General features: G+C 45.3%; 3 protein-coding genes and 1 long non-coding RNA gene across 13 annotated transcripts in view; all 4 read left to right on the top strand.

The window, feature by feature from the left end:
- The window catches only part of slc8a2b (solute carrier family 8 member 2b), a 40,829-nt gene extending 37,732 nt beyond the window's left edge, over positions 1-3,097 (top strand). For all 4 annotated transcript variants that reach the window (XM_052078208.1, XM_052078210.1, XM_052078207.1 and 1 more), the window contains 3 exons: positions 1,218-1,317; positions 1,463-1,735; positions 2,642-3,097. In XM_052078208.1, the coding sequence (XP_051934168.1) occupies positions 1,218-1,317; positions 1,463-1,735; positions 2,642-3,018 (750 nt within the window). In that variant the 3' untranslated portion in view covers positions 3,019-3,097. The remainder of the gene's footprint in view (positions 1-1,217; positions 1,318-1,462; positions 1,736-2,641) is intronic.
- Positions 3,098-3,223: 126 nt separating this feature from the next.
- On the top strand, positions 3,224-5,758 carry LOC127608821 (uncharacterized). Its single transcript, XR_007964339.1, has 2 exons — positions 3,224-3,784; positions 3,860-5,758. It is a non-coding gene; the product is annotated as an uncharacterized LOC127608821 (long non-coding RNA).
- A 1,089-nt stretch (positions 5,759-6,847) lies between these two features.
- Positions 6,848-12,589, top strand: srsf7a (serine and arginine rich splicing factor 7a). Of its 4 annotated transcripts, none has more exons than XR_007964337.1 (9): positions 6,848-7,087; positions 7,839-8,069; positions 8,329-8,508; positions 8,603-8,695; positions 9,484-9,525; positions 9,614-9,658; positions 10,295-10,393; positions 11,031-11,527; positions 12,067-12,589. XR_007964337.1 is itself a non-coding variant. In XM_052078223.1 (8 exons), the coding sequence occupies exons 2-8, from the start codon at positions 7,846-7,848 to the stop codon at positions 11,122-11,124; spliced, it is 777 nt and encodes a 258-aa protein (XP_051934183.1). In that variant the 5' UTR covers positions 6,848-7,087; positions 7,839-7,845; the 3' UTR covers positions 11,125-12,589. The 4 variants fall into 4 exon arrangements, 2 of the variants coding, with proteins under 2 accessions (XP_051934183.1, XP_051934184.1); XR_007964338.1 differs by having other exon boundaries at positions 11,031-11,195; positions 11,268-12,589; XM_052078223.1 differs by having other exon boundaries at positions 11,031-12,589.
- Positions 12,590-13,140: 551 nt separating this feature from the next.
- Positions 13,141-20,402, top strand: LOC127608818 (heterogeneous nuclear ribonucleoprotein L-like). 4 transcript variants are annotated; one of them, XM_052078221.1, is made up of 14 exons: positions 13,142-13,314; positions 14,002-14,117; positions 14,672-14,907; positions 14,978-15,065; positions 15,252-15,348; positions 15,433-15,505; positions 17,763-17,795; positions 18,204-18,275; positions 18,366-18,610; positions 18,695-18,816; positions 18,906-19,107; positions 19,179-19,236; positions 19,889-19,999; positions 20,085-20,402. In XM_052078221.1, the coding sequence occupies exons 1-14, from the start codon at positions 13,237-13,239 to the stop codon at positions 20,144-20,146; spliced, it is 1,593 nt and encodes a 530-aa protein (XP_051934181.1). In that variant the 5' UTR covers positions 13,142-13,236; the 3' UTR covers positions 20,147-20,402. The 4 variants fall into 4 exon arrangements, with proteins under 4 accessions (XP_051934182.1, XP_051934179.1, XP_051934180.1 ...); XM_052078222.1 differs by lacking the exon at positions 17,763-17,795 and having other exon boundaries at positions 13,141-13,314; XM_052078219.1 differs by lacking the exon at positions 17,763-17,795 and having other exon boundaries at positions 13,141-13,314; positions 18,204-18,610.
- Positions 20,403-20,574: the final 172 nt, after the last annotated feature.

The following is a 20,574-nucleotide window of genomic DNA, read 5'->3' on the forward strand; positions in this document are numbered from 1 at the left end:
TTTTCTGAGCCGTTTTATCCTTACAAGGGTTGCGGGGGGGTGCTGGAGCCTATTCCAGCCGTATTCGGGCAGTAGGCGGGGGGGACACCCTGAACCGGTTGCCAGCCAATCACAGGGCACACAGAGACGAACAACCATCCACGCTCACACTCACACCTTGGGGCAATTTAGAGTGTTCAATCAGCCTGCCATGCATGTTTTTGGAATGTGGAAGGAAACCGGAGTACCTGGAGAAAACCCACGCAGGCCCGGGGAGAACATGCAAACTCCACACAGGGAGGCCGCAGCTGGAATTGAACCCGGTACCACTGCACTGTGACTTTGACGCGCTAACCACTGGGCCACCGGGCCGCCCTATGCAGTATTAGTTTAACCCCAATTACGGTTTGCGCCGTAAGTTCTCTGGACTGTTTACAGTATCAAGACTCATGAGTATCAAGACTTGCCTGTGGAAAGGTCTAAAAAGCATGTTATTTGATGAAATTATCATTATTTATTATTTATAAGCATATTTTACGGACTACAAAATAAATATGTTTATTTTGTTTTGGTTTATAACTACAGAGCGCTGAAGGGAACGTAGTAAAACCGGTCACAATGTTTAATCTATGCACAACTTCTCAGGCCGCCCGTTGTCGGTCGTTTCGCATCGATCGGTCACGCCTGCGTCCGCATAGAAAGCGCCCGGGAAATTGCTGATGGAAAACCTCTGTGCAGTCTTCGTGGTGGTTAATGTCCATCTTGGCGTGTTAATGATGTATTGATGTCGCCAAAAAGCTCTCGCCCCCAGAGCAATTCATCTCTGCACGAGTAAATGTCGTTAATATTCATCGGCAGCATGAAAAATTCAATCTTTATGCTTGAAACGTGTTCTTGGATGGCTCACATTCCTCCAGTTATTTGCGAAGAGCACTTATACCACTTTATGGACCAAAGTATTTGAACACACCTCTTCCAGGGCTCTACAAGTCTACATTACTAGTGGCCGGCTGGCCCGGGGCAATGCGACTGTGTTGGGCCACCAATAAAAATTCCATGAATAAATACGATGAAGTCAACACACAGTGATTCCATCCAATTTGGAATAAGGCTGAGACAAAGACAATCTATGGATGGATGGTTGCTAAATGATGAAAACTTCAGCATTAGTGTACAGGAAGAAAGGGTTTGTGGTCTTTCGTGTCTTGTTATTAACCTTCTTGCTTTGTTTTTGACAGAGCACGGTTGACAAGCTCATTAAGAAGACCAACTTGGCACTGGTCATTGGCACACACTCCTGGAGGGAGCAATTTGTGGATGCTGTCACTGTGAGCGCAGGTATAGCAAAGGGAACCTGTTCATATTCCGTTATCCGTTAGTAAATTGATATATGTTGGTCAAACTAGTATTAGTTGCTTTAATGTCGCCACCTAGTGGATAACAAACGTCACTGAGCTTCTAGGACTCCTTCACTCTGTTTTAGGTGACGATGACGAGGAAGAAGGCCGCGAGGAGCGTCTCCCCTCCTGCTATGACTATGTCATGCACTTCCTCACCGTCTTCTGGAAGGTTCTGTTCGCCTGCGTGCCACCTACCGAGTACTGGAACGGCTGGGCCTGCTTCATTGTTTCCATCAGCGTCATCGGCCTGCTCACTGCCGTCATCGGGGATCTGGCGTCGCACTTCGGCTGCACAGTGGGACTGCGAGACTCGGTGACCGCCGTCGTTTTTGTGGCCCTGGGAACATCCATTCCTGGTGAGTGAAGCAGGGGCGGTTCTGGATCAATTTCACTGAGGAGGCCGGGCTGGGGCCAGGGGTTTTGATGGGGGGCACATTCAACCCAGGGCTAAAAAGACAGATTTGAAATCTTATTTGACTTTTTATTTCTTCAAACTTTGAAATTGTAGTCATAACATTACAGTGATGATCAAAAAAACAGTATTAGGAGGGCTAAAATGTCTGAAAGCGTAACAATACGCCGTGTCCATCTGTTGAGAATATTCAAGCCAGGGGATGATATGATACCAGCCTGCCGGGGACAAAAATTGCAAATACACTGAAGCTAGATGTTTTACATGCATATAATTATCCAAATTTTAAAAGGCACTGTCTTATATATTGATCCTGTTAAATAAAAATTTAAATAAAAAGGGAGACTAAAAAAGTTACACACACACACACACACACTCGCGCACACGTACACACGCACGTCGTGGTAATTTCCTTCTCTGCTGACTGCTTCTCATTTTCCCGCTCATTTTTAAGTGTGCAGCGCACTAAAGGGTCCGATGAGAATGTTAAATCACGCACTTTGGTTCCACCTTTTGCGTCGGCGACTCGGCGCGATTGCGTAATCTACGCTCGGAGGGGGGGGCCACAGGGGGGGCAATAATCAGTGCTACTGGCCCCCGTTGCCCCCCGCCCCGAACCGCCACTGGAGTGAAGGAAAGTTACATGCATTGTCCTCCCCACTGGTCAGCTGATTCCGTCATCTTTGTTTTGATCGTCCACTGTAGTGACTGATACACAACTTTGAAAACAAGACTCATGCATGTCGACGAAAACTGCTTTCTTTGTAATAGCTGCTCGTTGTGCCCGCTGTATTGACTTATACGCGACACTCCACCAAGGTTTGACTCCTTTGTCTCGTTTTCCCCGCAGACACGTTTGCCAGCAAAGTGGCCGCCATCCAGGACCAGCACGCAGATGCTTCAGTGGGAAACGTGACGGGGAGCAACGCCGTCAACGTCTTCCTGGGGATCGGCGTGGCCTGGTCGGTGGCCGCCATCTACTGGAAGATCGAGGGCAAAGAGTTCAAAGTGAAGCCGGGTTCACTGGCCTTCTCCGTCACACTCTTCACCATATTTGCATTCATCTGTATGGGCGTGCTACTGTTCCGGCGCCGGCCCTCCATCGGAGGCGAGCTGGGGGGCTCTCGACTATCCCGTATCCTCACAAGTCTACTGTTCCTGGGCCTGTGGTTCCTCTACATCCTTTTTTCCAGCCTGGAGGCCTACTGCCACATACCGGGTTTCTAAGATGGATAAACATTCAATACACATTTAAACACACTACAGGTCTTAAGCAAGGGTTCTCAAACCTCTTGGGTCCGTATAAAGTTGTATTTATTCAACAACCGGTTTAACCCGGGAAGAAAGTCAGTGATATTTTAAATAATTAAATAATTTACAATTGCGTGAAATTCTAAAATATGCTAGTCTCGCAATATTACGCCCCTTTTTTCCCCTCTTTTTATTTTTTTTACTGTTATGCAGTTATCTCCCAAAACACGTTTAAAAAAATAATACAATGCAGTAATTTATTGCAAATTATTTTTGCAGATTTTGATCTAGGGACCCCAGTTTGAGAACCACTGCCTAGAGAGCTCTTTCTCACACACAGACACACACACACACATGTGACATTTCTGCATGTATAAAGTGACAGTAAGAATCAGAGGGCAAGAAAGCTGGGGTGAATGTAGTGTGGATGCTAAGGAAGTTCTGATGGACAAAGATGGTTTGGCAGAGGGGAAGAAGAGTGGAATGTTTACAATGACTTTGTTAAGTGTTTACGCGGCTAATGGGCGGATCAAAATGAAGGCACTTGTAAATAGACCCACACACATCCAGAGCGAGATGACCCCCCCCCCCCCCCCACACACACACACACACCGCCAGGTGGACTCCATGGGAGGAATCAAAGTATCGCTCGGGGCTTTGACGTTATCTTGCACCGTTTCCACAGTAACCACATCCACCCCAAGACATGGTGGGAGGGGATTTCTTCAGCATGTGTAGACAGGTGTGGCATCATTACCTCATATGTGGAAGTTGAACTGTACTGTAAAAAGCCATACTTGCATTTGTGTGTTTACAGCCACCTTACCTGTGGATTCTAGAACAGTGTTTCTCAAAGCGTGAGCAGTCTCAAGAATAATCTCACGTGGTCCATAGGTAACTTTTATCTCGCTCTGCTATAGCTAATTAGGTTTCTCATCTCAACCGTGACTGCCATGGCAATTGAAAAATGTCCACTGTGGCCTGAACCAGAGCTGCCAGGACCGTGTAAACATAGTGAAGTGCTAATCCTGCCTTGATCCGTCCGTACCATACCTCAATTCTAATACTAAACCCCCAACCCAAGGGTTATAACATCACTTTATCTGAACCTTCACTCCTAATTCTAATCCTCTTATTTAAACCCTACCCGGCCTCGGGCCCTAAAGATATCCGAACCCTAAACCAAACACGAACACTGAAGTCCTAACCCTAATCCTGATCCTGCACAGGAGGATTAGAACATCAACTCACCCCAACACTCGCACTAACACTCATTTGACCCTAACCATACTTTTAACCCTAAACGCCAAACCCTCACCCCTTGCCCTACAATTTTTAGATACTGAAAAGACCACAAGCAGGTGCCAACTACATAAACGTACAGCCACTCTTAGTGTGCAGGTGTGCTGTTTTCCACACCGTAAATCATCTTATCCATATGCAGAGAGTTGATGATATGAGCCCAGTTTAGAAGCAACACAAGTGCAGCACCGTCCATCTTCTGGACAATTTGTTTACTGTAATAATCTGCTCAGTGGCGATATTGCGCAACAGTCGTGTCATGGGAAATGACAAGTGCAATCTGTCATCGTGAAATGAGAACCACTCAATTTGTTTTGCTTGAACGAAGCAAACTTTGTAACGTTTCTAGAGCTCATTTTGTAGATTTTTTTTCCGCAGCTACACTGACATTATTTTGTACTTCTGAACCATGTTCACGGTGGTCTCAGTGCGCACAAATACACGACAGTAAGTTACAAGACATTGCTACTGACAATAGAGATTTTGATACCAGTCTCAAGGGTGTAGAATATTATTAGCGAGCGTATCAAAATAGAGCGAGCTAACCATGTGTGCTGTTGCTTTGAGTTGAAGAGCATTTATTTCAATATTTATCTATGTAGCGATATAAAGGAAGATGATAACCTGTGACCACAGGTCTTTGGTTTCAATATGTGCAATACAGGAAATGTGTCTGTGTTGGGAATCATTTACTCGTTCCATATGGTGGACAGAGAATGATTCCCAACATACCCTGTCTTTTATTCGCTTCTTCAACATGAGGTCACCTCCGTCATGTGTCAGTGTTTTTGTCGCTCCTCATCCCGCTCCCTTTTGCGTCAATTGTTTCGAGTGTACGTATGTAGCATGTTTACATGAAGGAACGGTGTAGAACGTGGGTAGAATACAACTGACAGAGCTGGAGGACTGTCTGACTCAGTTAGTGTGCTACGTTTCTAGAACCTTTTTGAATGTTTGGCTTCGGCCTTTACTGTTCTCTAGTTAGATGTGATACCCCCCCCTCCACGATGTGCGTGTGCGTGTATGTGTGTGTGTGTGTGTGTGTGTGTGTGTGCGTGTGTGTGTGTGTGTGTTCTCGCCTCGTTTTTCTCCAGTTGCATGACGAACCTTTACGGTTTATGTCTTTTTAGCAGCATGTGAAGGACACCTATGGGTGCATTTCATAGGACCAGTTTTGCCCACCATTCCCCAATGGGTGAACAAAAGTAGCGAGCAACATGAATATCAGTCTACTATGAGGTTGCCTTCGAGGAACTGTAAAAATCTGCTCTGTTGTTTTCAAGGCAACTTCTCAAAGCCATGTTGCAGGTCTTTGTTGATGTACAATAATTGTTGTGTTTGTGTTCCCTGTCCTTTTTCTTGTTGTTCTGTCTGTGAGTGAACATTTTCTCTTTCTCTGCCTGAATCTTTGCAGTGATTGACATTAACATTTATTCAGAGCTGTGATAAATCATTAACTCTGAATAATATTTAAGTTTTATATAGAATGTATAAAAATATATTTAAAAAATATGCTTGTTTTTCAGAACATGGCATGTGGTGTAATCTGTAACTGAAAGAAAAAAGTTCTTTACTCAACGGAAGTTGATCTTATTTGAATATATTTTATTTATTTTCAAGGCAGAACGTGTCAGAGTCTGTTATTGTGCACACCATGGAGACATCTATACATCTACTATAGCTCAGGTCCTCATTTGGGTTGTGGGTGAGTTGGAGTCTATACCAACAAACTTTGAGTGAGAAGCTTGCTACACCCAGGACGAATCGGCAGACAGCAGCTCGTATGTTACAATGAACGGCTACCAATCACGAGCCAATGTGCACAGAAGGACTCGTCGTCTTTCATTGTTAGGGCACATTTAAACAAGCAGACATGTACTGAACGTTTTTGTCATGAGGGAAGAAATCTTGGTGCAGCATGGTGAAAACAACTCCGCAAAGAAGGCCGGATCCCAGATTCAGATTCCGAACCTCAGAAGTGTGCGGCAGACCAGGACTGTTTCCTGCAGAAACTTGTTTCTTTTTTTTTTTTGAAACACAGAACATACAAATACAACAGCTCTCCATCTGGAGATTCGAAAAAACAAAGCAGACGGGGTCATGACGGTGTCAAAATCTACACACCGATTTTTTCCTTTAATCAAATACTTTTTAGTGACTGTTGTTGATCAAAACAGATGTTAATTTTCTTGTCACGGACTAATAAACTGGCACTTCTAATACAGCTAACAATATAGCTTACTTGATAAACTGGAGAAAAAAATGTGGGTGCTCGGAAAAAATTACAGGTACTGCAATTATGGAATCAGCATGCCAATTTGGGTTTTAATCAGCATACAAATTTAATTAAAAAATGTTCATATTGTAGCCGAACCGGTGTAATATTTTTTTTAGTTGACAGAATTTTCCATTTCTAACCCGACGTAACGTTTGCAAAACAAAGATGTAGGAGAGGGGGCGGGGCGTCTCGACACGTGATTCCTGCGGAAATCACGTGGTCAGAACCCGGGCTTTCCCTCTCGTACCCGTAAGTTCGACAGTCACCCTCATTGACCCTCTGTTGGAGTCATGTGTGAAAACCGTTAACGGCATTCACAGCGGCTCTCTCTCTCATATTTTGTGCGAATCATTCGTCGTTTGGAAGCGACCAACTCAGGGGCTTAGTTGAAGAAGGAGCCTTTCCCAGGTTGGGTGTACTTGGTACGCTTCGAAGGTGAATCGGAGATCGTCGACGCGGAAGAAGGTAAGTAAACGCGCGTGGTCGCCATTGTTGTGAAGCAGGCGGAACATGAGGCCTTCAACTAGCGCCTCATTCGACGTCTAAAATGTTCCACTGCAATACCGCTGCCTTGGTAATTTTAACTCATGCGTGTGGAATTTATGGACGACTGTGGATTACATGTGACTCTTGATTCGGAAACAATTTTAACATCGTTTTGAGCGTCGACGCTTCTTCCACAATATGAACGCACGCGAGTCGTCAAAATGGGTGCTAACACTGCTAACGGACATTTACTGATTGAGCATACGACTGGTCAACGATAGTTTCATAAGCCAATTTTATACAATAAAATGCATCCAAACTGTCAGTTTATGGATATTTGTCGTCAGGCAGTGGGTAGAGCCATCAGCCAAAATAACGAAACTAAATATTCGCTATGCACATGACGCCATAACCGGTTTCTTTTATTTCGGTTTTACGTGCGGATGCCCAGTCGTTTAACAATGTAATAATTTCAAACTGCATTATATGTACTAAAAATGTTAATTAACATGCCATGTTTGTACTTTGGTACCCTGGCTGACGAGTGTAATTAATTCATTCTTTGGCTCAGTGCGTACCCCAATGTATTCATATCAAATAACAATTTCGAAATGGATATGCAATTAATCTCTCCCAGCACCCCCCCCAAACCGTCGCTTATTTGTTACATGTTTAATATGAAGGTAAATGGCACTGTATTTTTATTAATTGCTGCTCATCCTCACCCCAGCCAGAAGATGTCCTACTACTCCTCATCCCGCAGTTCGTCCAGGGCAACCGACTGCAAGGTCTATGTGGGTGACCTCGGTAATGGAGCCGCCAAAGGGGAGTTGGAGCGGGCCTTCAGCTACTATGGCCCACTGCGGACCGTCTGGGTGGCCCGTAACCCACCAGGGTTTGCTTTTGTGGAGTTTGAGGACCCAAGAGACGCTGAGGATGCCGTGAAAGGCATGGATGGAAAGTGAGTACATTCTACAAAGAATAAGACCAGAAGTTATGTTACTGAGCACAAATATGGAGCTTGCTTTTATAAATTTCCACATAAATGTTTTTTTCCCAAGGCTGTGTTTCAGTCCTGCAATTCCCGTTATATATATGATTGCAATTGCAATAAATTTCTGGTCGATCATGCAAATCAGCTGTGAGCGTATTTATTCGACCAAGCATGGTGGAAACCTGTGAGTTGAATCTTGTTTGAATGGTCTGTTTGCTGTCCACAGGCTCTTGTGTGGCTCACGTGTACGTGTGGAGATGTCAACAGGCATGTCCAGAAAAGGCCGTGGACGCCCCAGCCGACGTCAGTTCGATCCGAATGACCGCTGCTACCAATGTGGCGACCGCGGCCATTACGCCTACGACTGCTACCGCTTCAGCAAGCGAGGAGGAGGCCGCCGTAGCAGGTGATCACGGATGCACTTTGTGGCGTGTCGGAGAAATCCGACAAATCTTTTTTTTTTTCCTTTTGGATTAACTCAAACATGTTTCCAAATACAGGTCTCGTTCCCGCTCTCGGTCACGCTCCAGGTCTCGATCTCGAGGACGCCGCTACCGATCCCGTTCTCACTCTCGCAGCCATAGCCGCAGCCGGTAAGACAGGCTTTGTGAAATCATACGTGGTTGATCTTAGAGTTTAGAATCCTCACACTGATCTACTTAATGATGTGATTATTTTCACTTCAATGAGTCATTCTGGGATGCTCAAAATATGGCATGGTTCCAAAATCCCAGTTGAACATGAATAAAAACAATACAATGATTTGCAAATCGAAGACAAATGTTGCAACATAAAACCAAGAGATATACGTTTCTTATTCATTCTTGCTTCTTAGATAATCTGAGTGCGCGCAATATAACAAAAATAAAATAGTTGGATGAAGTTAATGCTGGAATTCCCAGCATGCCTTGTGGAGCCCCCCACGGTCACATCTTCTTTGATCGGTTCAAAACTCTGTTTGCTCAGGTTTGCCATGCCTTTGAAATGCGACTGGTTGGACCGCAACCAGATGCAATCGTCGGTATAGTAATAATAGGAGCACGGTCAATTATTCTATTGTCTCCGTGTTGTGTATATTGTCATTGTTTCAGCTCTAAAGCACTGTGTGACTGTGTTGGTCAACCCGAAGTTGTAATTTATACTTGGACAAAAGTAGAACTGTATTTTCTTGAAGGCTTAAAACAGCATAAAGATTCTATATATGAAACAATCATTGAATCTTACTATACCATAAATGTACAGAGCCGGTGCCAATTTTGGCAAGGCAATCACAACACAGCTGATTATAGCCAGCACCCACAAATGTTTAATGTAGGACGCTGTACGGTTATTTTTGTCAGTGTGATATCATCATCCAAAGTTCTTCCTCAATCTCTTCCAGGAGCCGTCGTCGCTCTCCATCCTACTCAAGGCGCAGAAGCAGGTAAGTCCACGCTATGAGTTCGTGAAAATGTCAGTGCTCTCCACCACACCTGTGATTATTCAACCTCTTGTCTTTGCTATAACATCAGGTCTGGCTCTCCGGCGCGCTCCAAGTCCAGGACGCCAATGAGAAGGTAGGACACTTTCAAATTTGGGACGTAATGTCTGGATCTGACTTCCAAAGTCACACGGTCTGTTTGTGGTCTCACAATGTGGGTGCTTAATCTGCATTGTAAGAGGAATAGCCTCGCTATTGCGTATACTTAGTGCTTGCCTAATACTGATTGGCTCTTGAAGATTTGGCCAAAATCGGCTTAATTGTTATTTTATTTGTAAACGCACAACGACCCAAGACAAAGACATTCAACGCCCCCAAAAGAAAACCAGTTTACTGCCAAATTTTCTCTTTTGAAAGTTAAATACTAAACAACTAAGTATTATGATACATTTGTTGTAAGCGTGAAGGGAAAAACATTTTCTTGGATCACTCTATTAACCTGAAATTGTATCCTGCCAAATAATGGCATTGGCCTCAAAAAAAGGTCTGAGCCTAATGCAAAGCACAGTAAGCGCGGGGTACTTTTTTTACTTTGTTTGCAAGCTCCGACTGACCTGGCCTGTCTTGTTTGTTTGCAAAATCAAGTGTGCCCCTGAGTGTCCTGGGCTAGTTTTTTTAATCATCTTTGACTTTGGGCACTTGTTTTAGTGAAGTCTAAAATGTGGCTTTTTAAAATCTATACATATATATTTATTTTTTAATTCTTCCTCAGTCGCTCCAGGTCCCGTTCTCGGTCCAGGTCTGCACCAAGAGGGCGCTCCGCCTCCCGTTCCCGCTCTCGATCCCCCTCGGCCAATCACAAGAGGAACAGGTAATCGGCCAGGCTCTTGTTCCCGCATATTGGCCATGTAGTTGCATTCTAGCATTTAGTCCCGCCCAGTCCGGCAAGTAACACTTGGCAGGAAGAAGCACCGGGTGGTTCAAGATGAATCTGTCATATCAGAGCTGGAGTCACAGCTGTTGAGTTCTAGGAGAGGGTCAGTTCCAGCTAGCCGCAGCTTGTTGACCAAGTCTTCCTTCCAAACTGGCCGTGTCTCGCCGTCGTTGTCCACACTGATGAGTGACCAGAGACCCCGAACCTTCGGCGCTGACCCATCTGAATCTAATCTTCCGCCTCTGCTGTCATCCATGTTGGCGTGGCAGGGGGATAGAGAGGACTGCGACGAGAGACTTGTGCGAGGTGTAGGGCCGAATAAGTGACAATTGTGTTTATCTCAGCTGTTAAATTGAGTCTTGCTTGAAGCCGAAGAGCGTGTGAACTGCTGATGTTCTCTTGCTTCGTTAAATTCTTGTCAGAAATTGAATTTTGGTTCATCTAAATGTTATACGTGCTATGAATTAGGGATTCCCAGCCTCAGTGTGGCTAGACAAATTTGAATACAGAGCTGCAGCTAGATTTGAGCATCTTTGCCGCACAGTTTTGTTTATTTTTCATATTTTCTTTAAAGTGTGTGCTGGGAGCTGCGCACTGCGCTGACACTACAGCTGATCCCAGGCCCAGGGTCTGCCAGCTGGCGGTGTGTACATCCTGCGGGAGGGTGACTAAGCGCTGACCTGAGATCAGCCTTCGCCTGGCGTTAGACAGCGAGAACCTCCCCCCGCACAGTGAATGGGTGACCGTCTGTCCGACCGACGCACACGCTCAGACGAGATCAGCCCGTGCACTCTTACAATTGTTCTCCTAGAGTCACCCAAGGCCACCAGCCAGCCGGCAGATCTACCAGAGCGCCGACACGAACAATTCAGAGTTCGACCATTTAAAATCCATTACCTACCTACCAGACCCCCTACTACCTACCTCCCAGAGCTCTGCGGCCTCTGTCTTAGCTTCTGAAAATGAGAGCGAGCTGACCAGAGATCAGTCTACAAGAGCGTAGTCATCCGTCCTTCAGTGCTTTCGTCCTTCGCTTCTCTGTACTTGTTGTTTCTGCCAGTGTCTCCAAAGGTAACGACAACCCCCCATTTACTTCCCCACCCCATCCTCTATATCTACCCTACCCTTTCTCCCATGACAAGCTCTTATCTATGGTCAAAGCAAATGCATAGGCTTGACACTGGGGACATGGGTGGTGACAGAGTAAAAGTTGAGAATGAGCATGCTCGAGAGTGCTGTGAGTGAGTGTTGTCTCAGAGCGCATGAGGTAGATGGGCAGAAATCTTCATCTGAAGCTGTATGTGCCGCAGGCCAGCCAGACAAGTTGTACTCCTTACCACCCTCCATCCCCATGGACTCTTCAGCGCTGTTGAAGGGAGCAGTGTTGCAATTTTGTCCCCACAGCTCAAGCTGTTGCCCACTTTTTAGTAGTGAGACACACTGGTTTGACTTTGCATTGGGGCTGCCATCATTCAGTCCTTATTTTAGACATCACAAGTTGTTCACCAAGTGACTTAGCTGAGTGAATGCGTTATGTTGTGTGAGGGTGTTTGTCTTCGGTCTTCCATTCTCCTCTACAGCAAACTGATTCCTCTGTGTTTCTGTTTCAGTCGTTCCCGTTCAGCAAGTCAAAACCGAAGTCCAACACCAGCCGCCAACTGAGTGAAGAACAAGACTAATGCAACACCCCCCAACCCCGTCCGGTTTTATAACAGCCCTCCACATTGATTTCCATGTCAGGTCGCATTTAATTTCGAGAAACAATGTGCAGTTTGAGAGGACGTTCTTCCATGGTCTTTCATGTCGTTTTGTTGTTGGTCCAAGATAAATAATGTAGTGGGCTTTTTAACCAATTCAAACACTTTGAGTCCTTAGTATCTAACATTGAACCATCCATGAAGCAGATGAACCTGGCCTGTATTCCTTCATAAATTACATTTCTGTACTGCACCCCTACCCCCATGCACGAAATGCATTTCATGCTTTTGATTTTCACTTTGTTTCTGTGTATTTTACATTTGGTTTGAGGTGATTTTTGTGTTTATTTTTGGAAGGGCTGCTTGGACAGTTCAGTGCTTCTTTGGTTGTTAAAACAGTGGCAGTTTTATTTTTAAATAAATCTCTCCAACATAATTCCATGGCCTTTTGTTGTACTATATTTTCCAATGTTCCATTTTGTCTAGGCTCAAAAGAAGCTTCCCAAGATGGCGGCTTGGCGCATGCGCAGTCACGTTATGTAGCACAATGCTCCTGCGGGCAGCATGCTTTTCTTTCCACAGGTGAAACAATGGCTGGATGGAGGTAAAACGTGACTGAAGCACATTGGGTGGCCGGGTATATGAAGTGTGCTATGTCAATAAATCGACATGCCTACAGTGCACAGAGGACGGCCGCGAAAACCAGAAGCCAAAACTAAGGAAATTTAGAGTTTGGCTTACTCGAGCCTCATCCATAATGGCCGTGGTCAGCGATTCAACGACTGTAAATGTTGAAATACGTATGCCCCAAATAGTTGTTCGGATGACGCAATTCCACAAAAGTGACGTTATGAAGGTATCAAAAGTATAATATGTTTAGCGTCAAGCGTGAGATGCGTTGGAATCTAGACTTTCTGTTGGCTGCGGCGCTAGGGACGTTGGATTGACACCAATGTCCACCTATCAGACTTGATAATGCCGGACTGAGGGGGCGTGTTTGACGAGAGCTTCGTTTCGCTTGTAGTTGCTGGTCCATTTCATAGCCTCAGCAATTAGCCACTATCCTTTTAAAACTGAGACAACATGGCAACCGCGGCGAGTCGATATTACAGCGAGGAGGGTAGGGCGAACAAAAGACAGAAAACCGACGGAATGTCAACGGTGAGCAGCTTGTTGATGTACAGTATATGCGATTTGGACTGCGACCGCGCCAGCTGCTAAAATATGAACGCAGCTTCCCAAAGACCGTCTTAAATTGTTCCCCTTTTGTAACTTCCAGCTGTAACTAGCCTATCCTATCCTTCTGGTTTGTGATGCAAATGAATATTCTGCACCCCAAATTGCCCACTCGGTTGTGATATTTACGTCGAAATGGCGACATTTCTGAGGTTTGCCCCGGCTGGGCCTACCCGAAGCGCGGTTTTGTTCTCGCACCGGTAGTACGTAACCCTAGCCTCTCCATAACGTACAACGTTTGTTATAGCGCAAATGCCTCTCCAGTCTTTCAACCCCCAAAATTATAGATATATTAATGTCATGACACCCCATGTTTTTAAATTTAGCCGTTCAAACATATTGCTTTTCAAATGAAAACAGGGCTTTTTAAACACGCATCCATACCACACGGAGACTCGCACTCACGTGATCCCTTTAGGTTCAATATGGCGCCGAGGTGATCAATGTGGCATGTGAATCCAGAATGTTTCTCAGCTCAACATTTCAGAAATCACATTCTCGTTTTTGTCTCTTTGAAACGCATTACTCGTGTTTGTGGAGATTAGAAGCCTGGTGGCAATATTTTGACTGTATAGTGTGTGACACTTGACTGAAGCTAACTGTCTGTGATAGGGCTATGAAGACCCCCACAAGACCCTTCCGTCCATAGTGGTGCACGTCCGAGGCCTGGTTGATGGTGTTACGGAGTCAGACCTGATGGAGGCCCTGCAAGAGTTTGGAACCATCAGGTGAAGAAACCGTGGATCAAATGTCTGTTGTTTTGATCGAGGAAATGTCATTTACCTTTGTTAACTACCCTATCCACCATCTGCGGTTATACTGTTTCCTTAAAATGTTCGCAATATTGCACAGAAATTGACAATACTTTATTTTAATTTTTAACTGTTTTGTTAAGCGCTTTGTTACAGCTGTTGTGAAAGCGCTATATAAATCAGAATGTATTGTATAATATTTATTATCGATATTACTGATGGGTTTGAAGTGGAAGTCAAGGCAAAGATTTTCTAGACAATATTATGTTCTATGCGGCTCAACAATGTTCTTCTGATTGATATTTCATTAGTGGAATAGAAATTAAGCAGCAATATCCATGTTTTTCTATCAACATCGGGGGTGGCCATTTTTCCACTTGTCGCTGCCTGTAAATGGCATCACAGACGTACCTATTTTCTGCGTTTGAGCCATGATTGGTCGTCACCTGAAATGCTATATTAACACTGGTCCGTTTTTTGTGCAAACCTGCCACTGATACTCAAAAATATGTTTGCACTTTTCTTACAAGCTATGTAGTGCTAATGCCCAAGAAGCGTCAGGCGCTGGTGGAATATGAGGACATGAACGGCTCGTCCACGGCGGTAACTTACGGCGCTGACAACCAGGTGTACATCGCCAGCCACCCGGCCTTCATCAACTACTCCACCAGCCAGAAGATCTCTAGGCCAGGTGACTCTGATGACTCAAGGAGCGTCAACAACATACTGCTGCTCACCATCATGAACCCCATCTACCCCATCACCACTGTGAGTGAGTCAAAATAAAAAAAAATGCCGCAATCTCTGCTCCCTCTATAGCAGATCTTTTGCTCTACAGGAGGTACTCTACACCATATGCAACAACTGCGGCCCTGTTCACAGAATTGTCATCTTTAGGAAGAATGGTGTGCAAGCCATGGTGGAATATCCTTTCGAAGAGTTCAATAATAATATTTATAGATAATAATTATGAAAATAGCAGACCCAGAAGCCCACTTACTAAAAGTATTGGGGGGAATATAATTATGTTTAAAAAATTTTCATGCAATTTCCAAAAATGTTCCCACCCCTAATTGCTGGGGATAATTGACACCTTAACTTCTATTTTACATTTGACTCTGTGCAAAGCGCCCAGCGAGCCAAAGCATCTCTCAACGGAGCTGACATCTACTCTGGATGCTGCACGCTAAAGATCGAATACGCCAAGGTACAGCAGGTGGACTCCACGCTGGAAGTGTGTGTCCTCAAAATACAGGTTATTTTAATGTGCCATTGTGCTTTGTTCCCTCAGCCTACTCGGTTGAATGTGTTCAAGAATGATCAGGACACTTGGGATTACACCAATCCCAATTTGGGTGGACCAGGTAACAACTCACACACACTACGTGTACAAACTCATGCATCACAACGTCACCGCCAGCAAGCGTTACCCAAGTAGTCCCCCACATGATGTGGTCACACAGCAGAGGGCACCTCCATATCTTCAACACAAAACACTGTTGTGATATCAGTGGAGTAGAAACCCACAATTAGCGCACGACTATGGCAGGGATGTCAGGAATGCTTTGTTTTGCGGAAACTGCAGCGTTTTACGTATAATTCGCTACTGCCGTTTTGCCATTGCACGTTCAGTTCAACCAGCCAGCTTGAACAATGTTAATGGCGTTAACCGCTTAGAGTCACTCGTGGATAGCAGAACGTACCGACAGACCCAACACTAAAAAGCTGCTGCATTGTAGGTTGAAGTGTTCATCAACAAAGTGACAGATTTGAATCCTAATAGAGGTGCATCAGTTAGTTGATGAAAACGTTTGATTACCAAATTAATCAATAACAGTTTATTGTAATCATTGATTAGTCGTTTACAGGCCTTGTTTAGCTAAAGGTTGACCAAATCCTCAGAATTTCTACTTCAACAGTAAATTCCGGCAATCCGATTTCTGTAGTCAACCATGAAAGCAGACAGAGACCAAGTGAATACATTGTTAAAACCAATCGCATTGCTCTAAATACATTTTCCATGAAAATTGTGACCCTTTTCAAATTTCCTGCGTCACTGCTTTTTGATGAAAATACAAAGTGATATTTTTGTTTTTCTTGGTGCTTTGAGTAAAAAGAAGAAAATATTAAATCGTTGATGGTTGTAATTTCGTTTTTGAGCAAGATTGTTAGTCCGTTTTGTTTGCTGAACAGCCCTCGTGCCAGGTCGTGAATTTGTGGTGTAAGGTTTGAGGAACTGTGGACTTGCAAGGTTCCACTATTTCAAATTTAGTGCGTATTATTATTTTTAGCTCCCTCCTGTGTTTTAGGTAAGAAGAAAACAAAAATATTTGACATTCATGCTTTTTGCTAGTTTTCATGTTCCACACAGTTGGTATGCATTCATATGAAAAACTTTGCGTCTGCATTCTTATGCACACAGCCGCAGCGTATCAAATGTGCACTTCAATCTTTTAATGTTCCCTCCTGCTCCCAACCCCCTTGAGTCTTTTTCTGGAAACACAACTGATCCCCAACAGTTAGACTCGGGCGCAAACGCACTAAAGCCACAGCAAGGGAGTGGCAGACACACGCTGACATCACCGCCGCCACCTTGTGTTCTACACAGAGGACACAACCTCTCTCACACCTCCATCGGTCAAGACTCCATAGGATTTGATTCCCCCCTCACTCGCTGCTCCGCTCCAGAGCGCGACGAACAGCGCACATGTCTAGAAGGCGCCGAGCTACGCTTGGTCCCAGACACACCGAGGCGCTCCAAAAGCTTCAACACCACACCCCCCCAACCACCAACTCCAATCATCATCACCCCCCCCCCCCACCACCACCACCCCCACCCCAAAATGGATGCTGACACCACTGAGGACAACACACCCACCCAAAACAGACAAAAAGGCCACACTGATGCGCCAACACCACCACACACCGCAACTGATCCAAGCACGGAGAGCCGACTGATGAAGACACTGCTGACAACACCAGAACAGAACACGCAGGCCCATTTCTGCTGACTCAGCCATGTCCTTCTCTACATGCCTCCTTGTATCGATGCTTTGTCTCCCATCTTTCAGAGTCTAGAAGCTGGCTAGTTCCTCCCACGTGAGGCCATGTTGCCTCGGGGGCCGGCCTTCGTCCCTCCTTAAGCGGACTGTTCCAAAAAGGGAACGAAAAGGGGGACCTGCCTGAAAATGGGACCGGGCGGCGCTCGTTAAGACGCCAAGGTGGCCAGTTGTATCTATCTCCCTCCGCAAAAGAGGCTATGGGTGTGCGATGAAATGAGTAGTGGAGTGGTGAAGCCACCGCACCCTTCCTTCCTCTGTGTGTGCTCTTGCAGTAAGTAACACGAGAAGCCTCCTCAGCACCCAACATGGCCACACCTCACTTTTTTTTTTACACTCTGCGGACCACCACCACTTCAGTGTTCAGAATCCTCCTGACACCACGTGTCAAGCTTGTAGCTGAGGTGCTGGAAGGGAGGGCCTCATCCAGGCTCTTGCCACACTGCTTTCCTGCCAGTTTAACTTAATCGACCCCCACTCCCTCTCCCACCCATTGTGCTAACCTTGCGAGCATAAATCATGGCCTCCTCTCTGAATGTGTCATTATTGTGCACCCGTGCAGATGGCGACCTGGATGGCAATGGGAGCAACGCAGGTGTGTTTACTTTCTCCAAAGTATAGTATTGGTTTTGCCCTTGAGTGACAGTTTGAACTCACCCCTGCATACATCGTCAACCCATCAGTGTGCCGCCTCCGCGATGAGTGTTAAAGCTGCCTGCCGTTTCGAAAGTGGACACTTGTATACATGGTGAACTGGTTGTTTCCATATTGGGGGGTTTGTAGTTTCTTGTCACTCTCACATTGGTACACCCTGCAGTAGAGAGGTGAGCAGTGGCTCATTTACAAGAGAAAGGGAATTCTTGATCCTCGGGTAGTGTTGACTAAGGCATGACCCTGTGTTTATTTACACAGCGTTGGTGAGTGTTTGTGTTTTTGTTTGTGTTGGTATGTTTTAAGTCCCACCATGTGGCTGCTCCATATTTGTTTTTTGTTTTTTCCTCAGACGACATGGGTGCCAACCCCAACAAGCGTCAGCGCCAGCCTGCCCTCCTGGGCGACCACCCCCCGGAGTACAGTAAGTCAATCACTTCCACAACGTGCATAAGGCACAATCCTCATCCTGTGTCTCCAAGCAATAGCTTTTGTCTGTCATATCCAACATTTGGTGGTTACCACGGCTATGACGAGAGCTACGGCTCGTCGCCCTACGAGAGCCGCCGAATGGGACCTCCGATGAGGGCCCGCGGCAGTAGAAGCTACCAGCCCAACTACGGTCCCCCGCCACCACCTCCCGGCGAGTACGGGGCCCACGCAGACTCACCAGTGGTCATGGTCTACGGACTGGAGCCTGAAAAGATGAACGCCGACCGCGTCTTCAACATATTCTGTCTGTATGGCAACGTGGAGCGGGTCAGTACATATCTACTTGTCCATGCTGCACACATCGAACGTAGCATATTTGCGCAGTATTTATACTGTAACGTAACCTCACAGGTCAAGTTCATGAAGAGCAAACCGGGTGCCGCCATGGTGGAGATGGGTGACTGCTACGCTGTGGACCGCGCCATCACGCACCTCAACAGCAACTTCCTGTTTGCGCAGAAGCTCAACGTGTGGTGAGTGGACGCTCGATTGTAGGCGAGAAGAGATCACATCATGCGAAACGTCCCACATGGCCCTAAGCCTCTTGTTTCCCTGGACGCAGCGTCTCCAAGCAGCAGGCCATCGTGCCAGGCCAGTGCTATGAGCTGGAGGACGGCTCTAGCAGCTTCAAGGACTTCCACGGTTCCAGGAACAATCGCTTCACGTCGCCCGAGCAGGCGGCGAAGAATCGCATACAGCACCCCAGCAACGTGCTGCACTTCTTCAACGCCCAGCCTGACGTGACCCCTGAGATATTCTCTCAGGTGAGGACCAAAACATCATGACAGCCACGTTGGAAGAGTCTGCTTGATTCAACTGTCGTGTTTCCTTACAGATCTGTGAGGACCTCGGCGTCAAGTGCCCCGTCAACGTCAAAATGTTCACAGGCAAGAGTAAGATGTTGTCATTGAGAGAAAAAGGGATCCGTCGAAAATCAAATGCACTTGTTATACTCTAAATTATTCTGCTATCAATTTTACAATACATTTATTGTTGAGTTTATATCACTAATAAGTCATAATTACATTTCACATCTGTCAAGAGGCCCTGCAGGGAAAATATTTTGTTGGTAGACAAATTTGTCTTTTAAATGTACTGAATTAGATTTTTTTAAAATTTAAATTAAAAATATATACTTTTTTGTTGTTGTTAGGTCCGTCACTTGTTGCAGGCAGATTTAGGTGCTGCACAGAAAAGGGCTGATTTGGCAGCAACTGGAAACCAGATCGCCCCCAAGCAAGCGTTGCTAAATTACCCCATATTAGCAGTTCAGCATTCCGCACATTTTCCCGTTTCATTTTATTTTTTTTCCCCTCCCTGAAACTGGCTGTTTCTGTAATCCTCTGGAAAAAGTATGACTAAAAGCTATATCCTATTTTGTGCTCGGGCTAATGTTGTATTAGTGCTTCAAATAATGGGGGGGGGGGGTAGCGAATAACTGATTTTGCCACCTTTTTATGTGGAGCTTTGCTAATTTAATAAGTCATTCGCTCACCGAATCTTATGGTGCTTCTAAATTTGTTTTCTTCCCGTTTCATCCACCAGGTGGCGGTGCTCCGAGCGACCGTAGCGCTTCCGGGCTACTGGAGTGGGAATCAATCAATGATGCCATGGAAGCTCTGGCCTTGATGAACCACTTCCAGATGAAGAACGCAAGTATGTGATGCACCACTTTTTCCCCACCTCAGTTATGCCAAGTATTTAGTACTTTTCGTCAATTCCCAACTTTTCTTTGTTTTAGCCGGTCCGTACCCATACACCCTCAAGCTGTGCTTCTCCACCGTTCAACACGGCAACTGCTGAAGACGCTTTGGGGTTTCAAGTTGGTATGGTGCAGTTTGTGCGAGGGTGGAAATGTTTTATTTAAGTGTCGCAGTTACAATATCGAGGTTTGAAGCTGTCTTTTTGGTTTTGCTTTCTGCTCATGGTGAGTCAATTGATTTTAGGGTTGACGGCGTTCTTTTCACGATGGTGAATTGGAGCTTTTATTTTGACACTTGAATTTTTATGTAGTAATGTCATAGTTTTGTTGTAAGAAAATAAAAGAAATACTAAAAGTGTGGTGCGTTGTCAAATTATTTGAAAGTCCAAATATTCAATTTAACAGAATTTACATCTGACAATGCTGGCACACTACAATCCAACACAAATAGCTTTTATGTTCACTGATGTAGTGGACAGTTGGACAGTATTATCACCAAGTCATTTTTTTAATTCAACAATTTGATTTT

The sequence above is a fragment of the Hippocampus zosterae genome, chromosome 10 (assembly GCF_025434085.1).
Source record: "Hippocampus zosterae strain Florida chromosome 10, ASM2543408v3, whole genome shotgun sequence".
NCBI lineage: Eukaryota > Metazoa > Chordata > Actinopteri > Syngnathiformes > Syngnathidae > Hippocampus > Hippocampus zosterae.

What these genes read in the sequence shown, in the direction of transcription:
- LOC127608818 (XM_052078219.1), top strand. Translation starts at nt 13,237, where the DNA reads ATGGCAACCGCGGCGAGTCGATATTACAGCGAGGAGGGTAGGGCGAAC. An exon ending in TGTATGGCAACGTGGAGCGG is followed by an intron (nt 18,611 to 18,694) that starts GTCAGTACATAT and finishes GTAACCTCACAG; the next exon opens with GTCAAGTTCATGAAGAGCAA. An exon ending in GCGCAGAAGCTCAACGTGTG is followed by an intron (nt 18,817 to 18,905) that starts GTGAGTGGACGC and finishes CCCTGGACGCAG; the next exon opens with CGTCTCCAAGCAGCAGGCCA.
- srsf7a (XM_052078223.1), top strand. Translation starts at nt 7,846, where the DNA reads ATGTCCTACTACTCCTCATCCCGCAGTTCGTCCAGGGCAACCGACTGC. An exon ending in CGCAGCCATAGCCGCAGCCG is followed by an intron (nt 8,696 to 9,483) that starts GTAAGACAGGCT and finishes AATCTCTTCCAG; the next exon opens with GAGCCGTCGTCGCTCTCCAT. An exon ending in TCCAGGACGCCAATGAGAAG is followed by an intron (nt 9,659 to 10,294) that starts GTAGGACACTTT and finishes ATTCTTCCTCAG; the next exon opens with TCGCTCCAGGTCCCGTTCTC.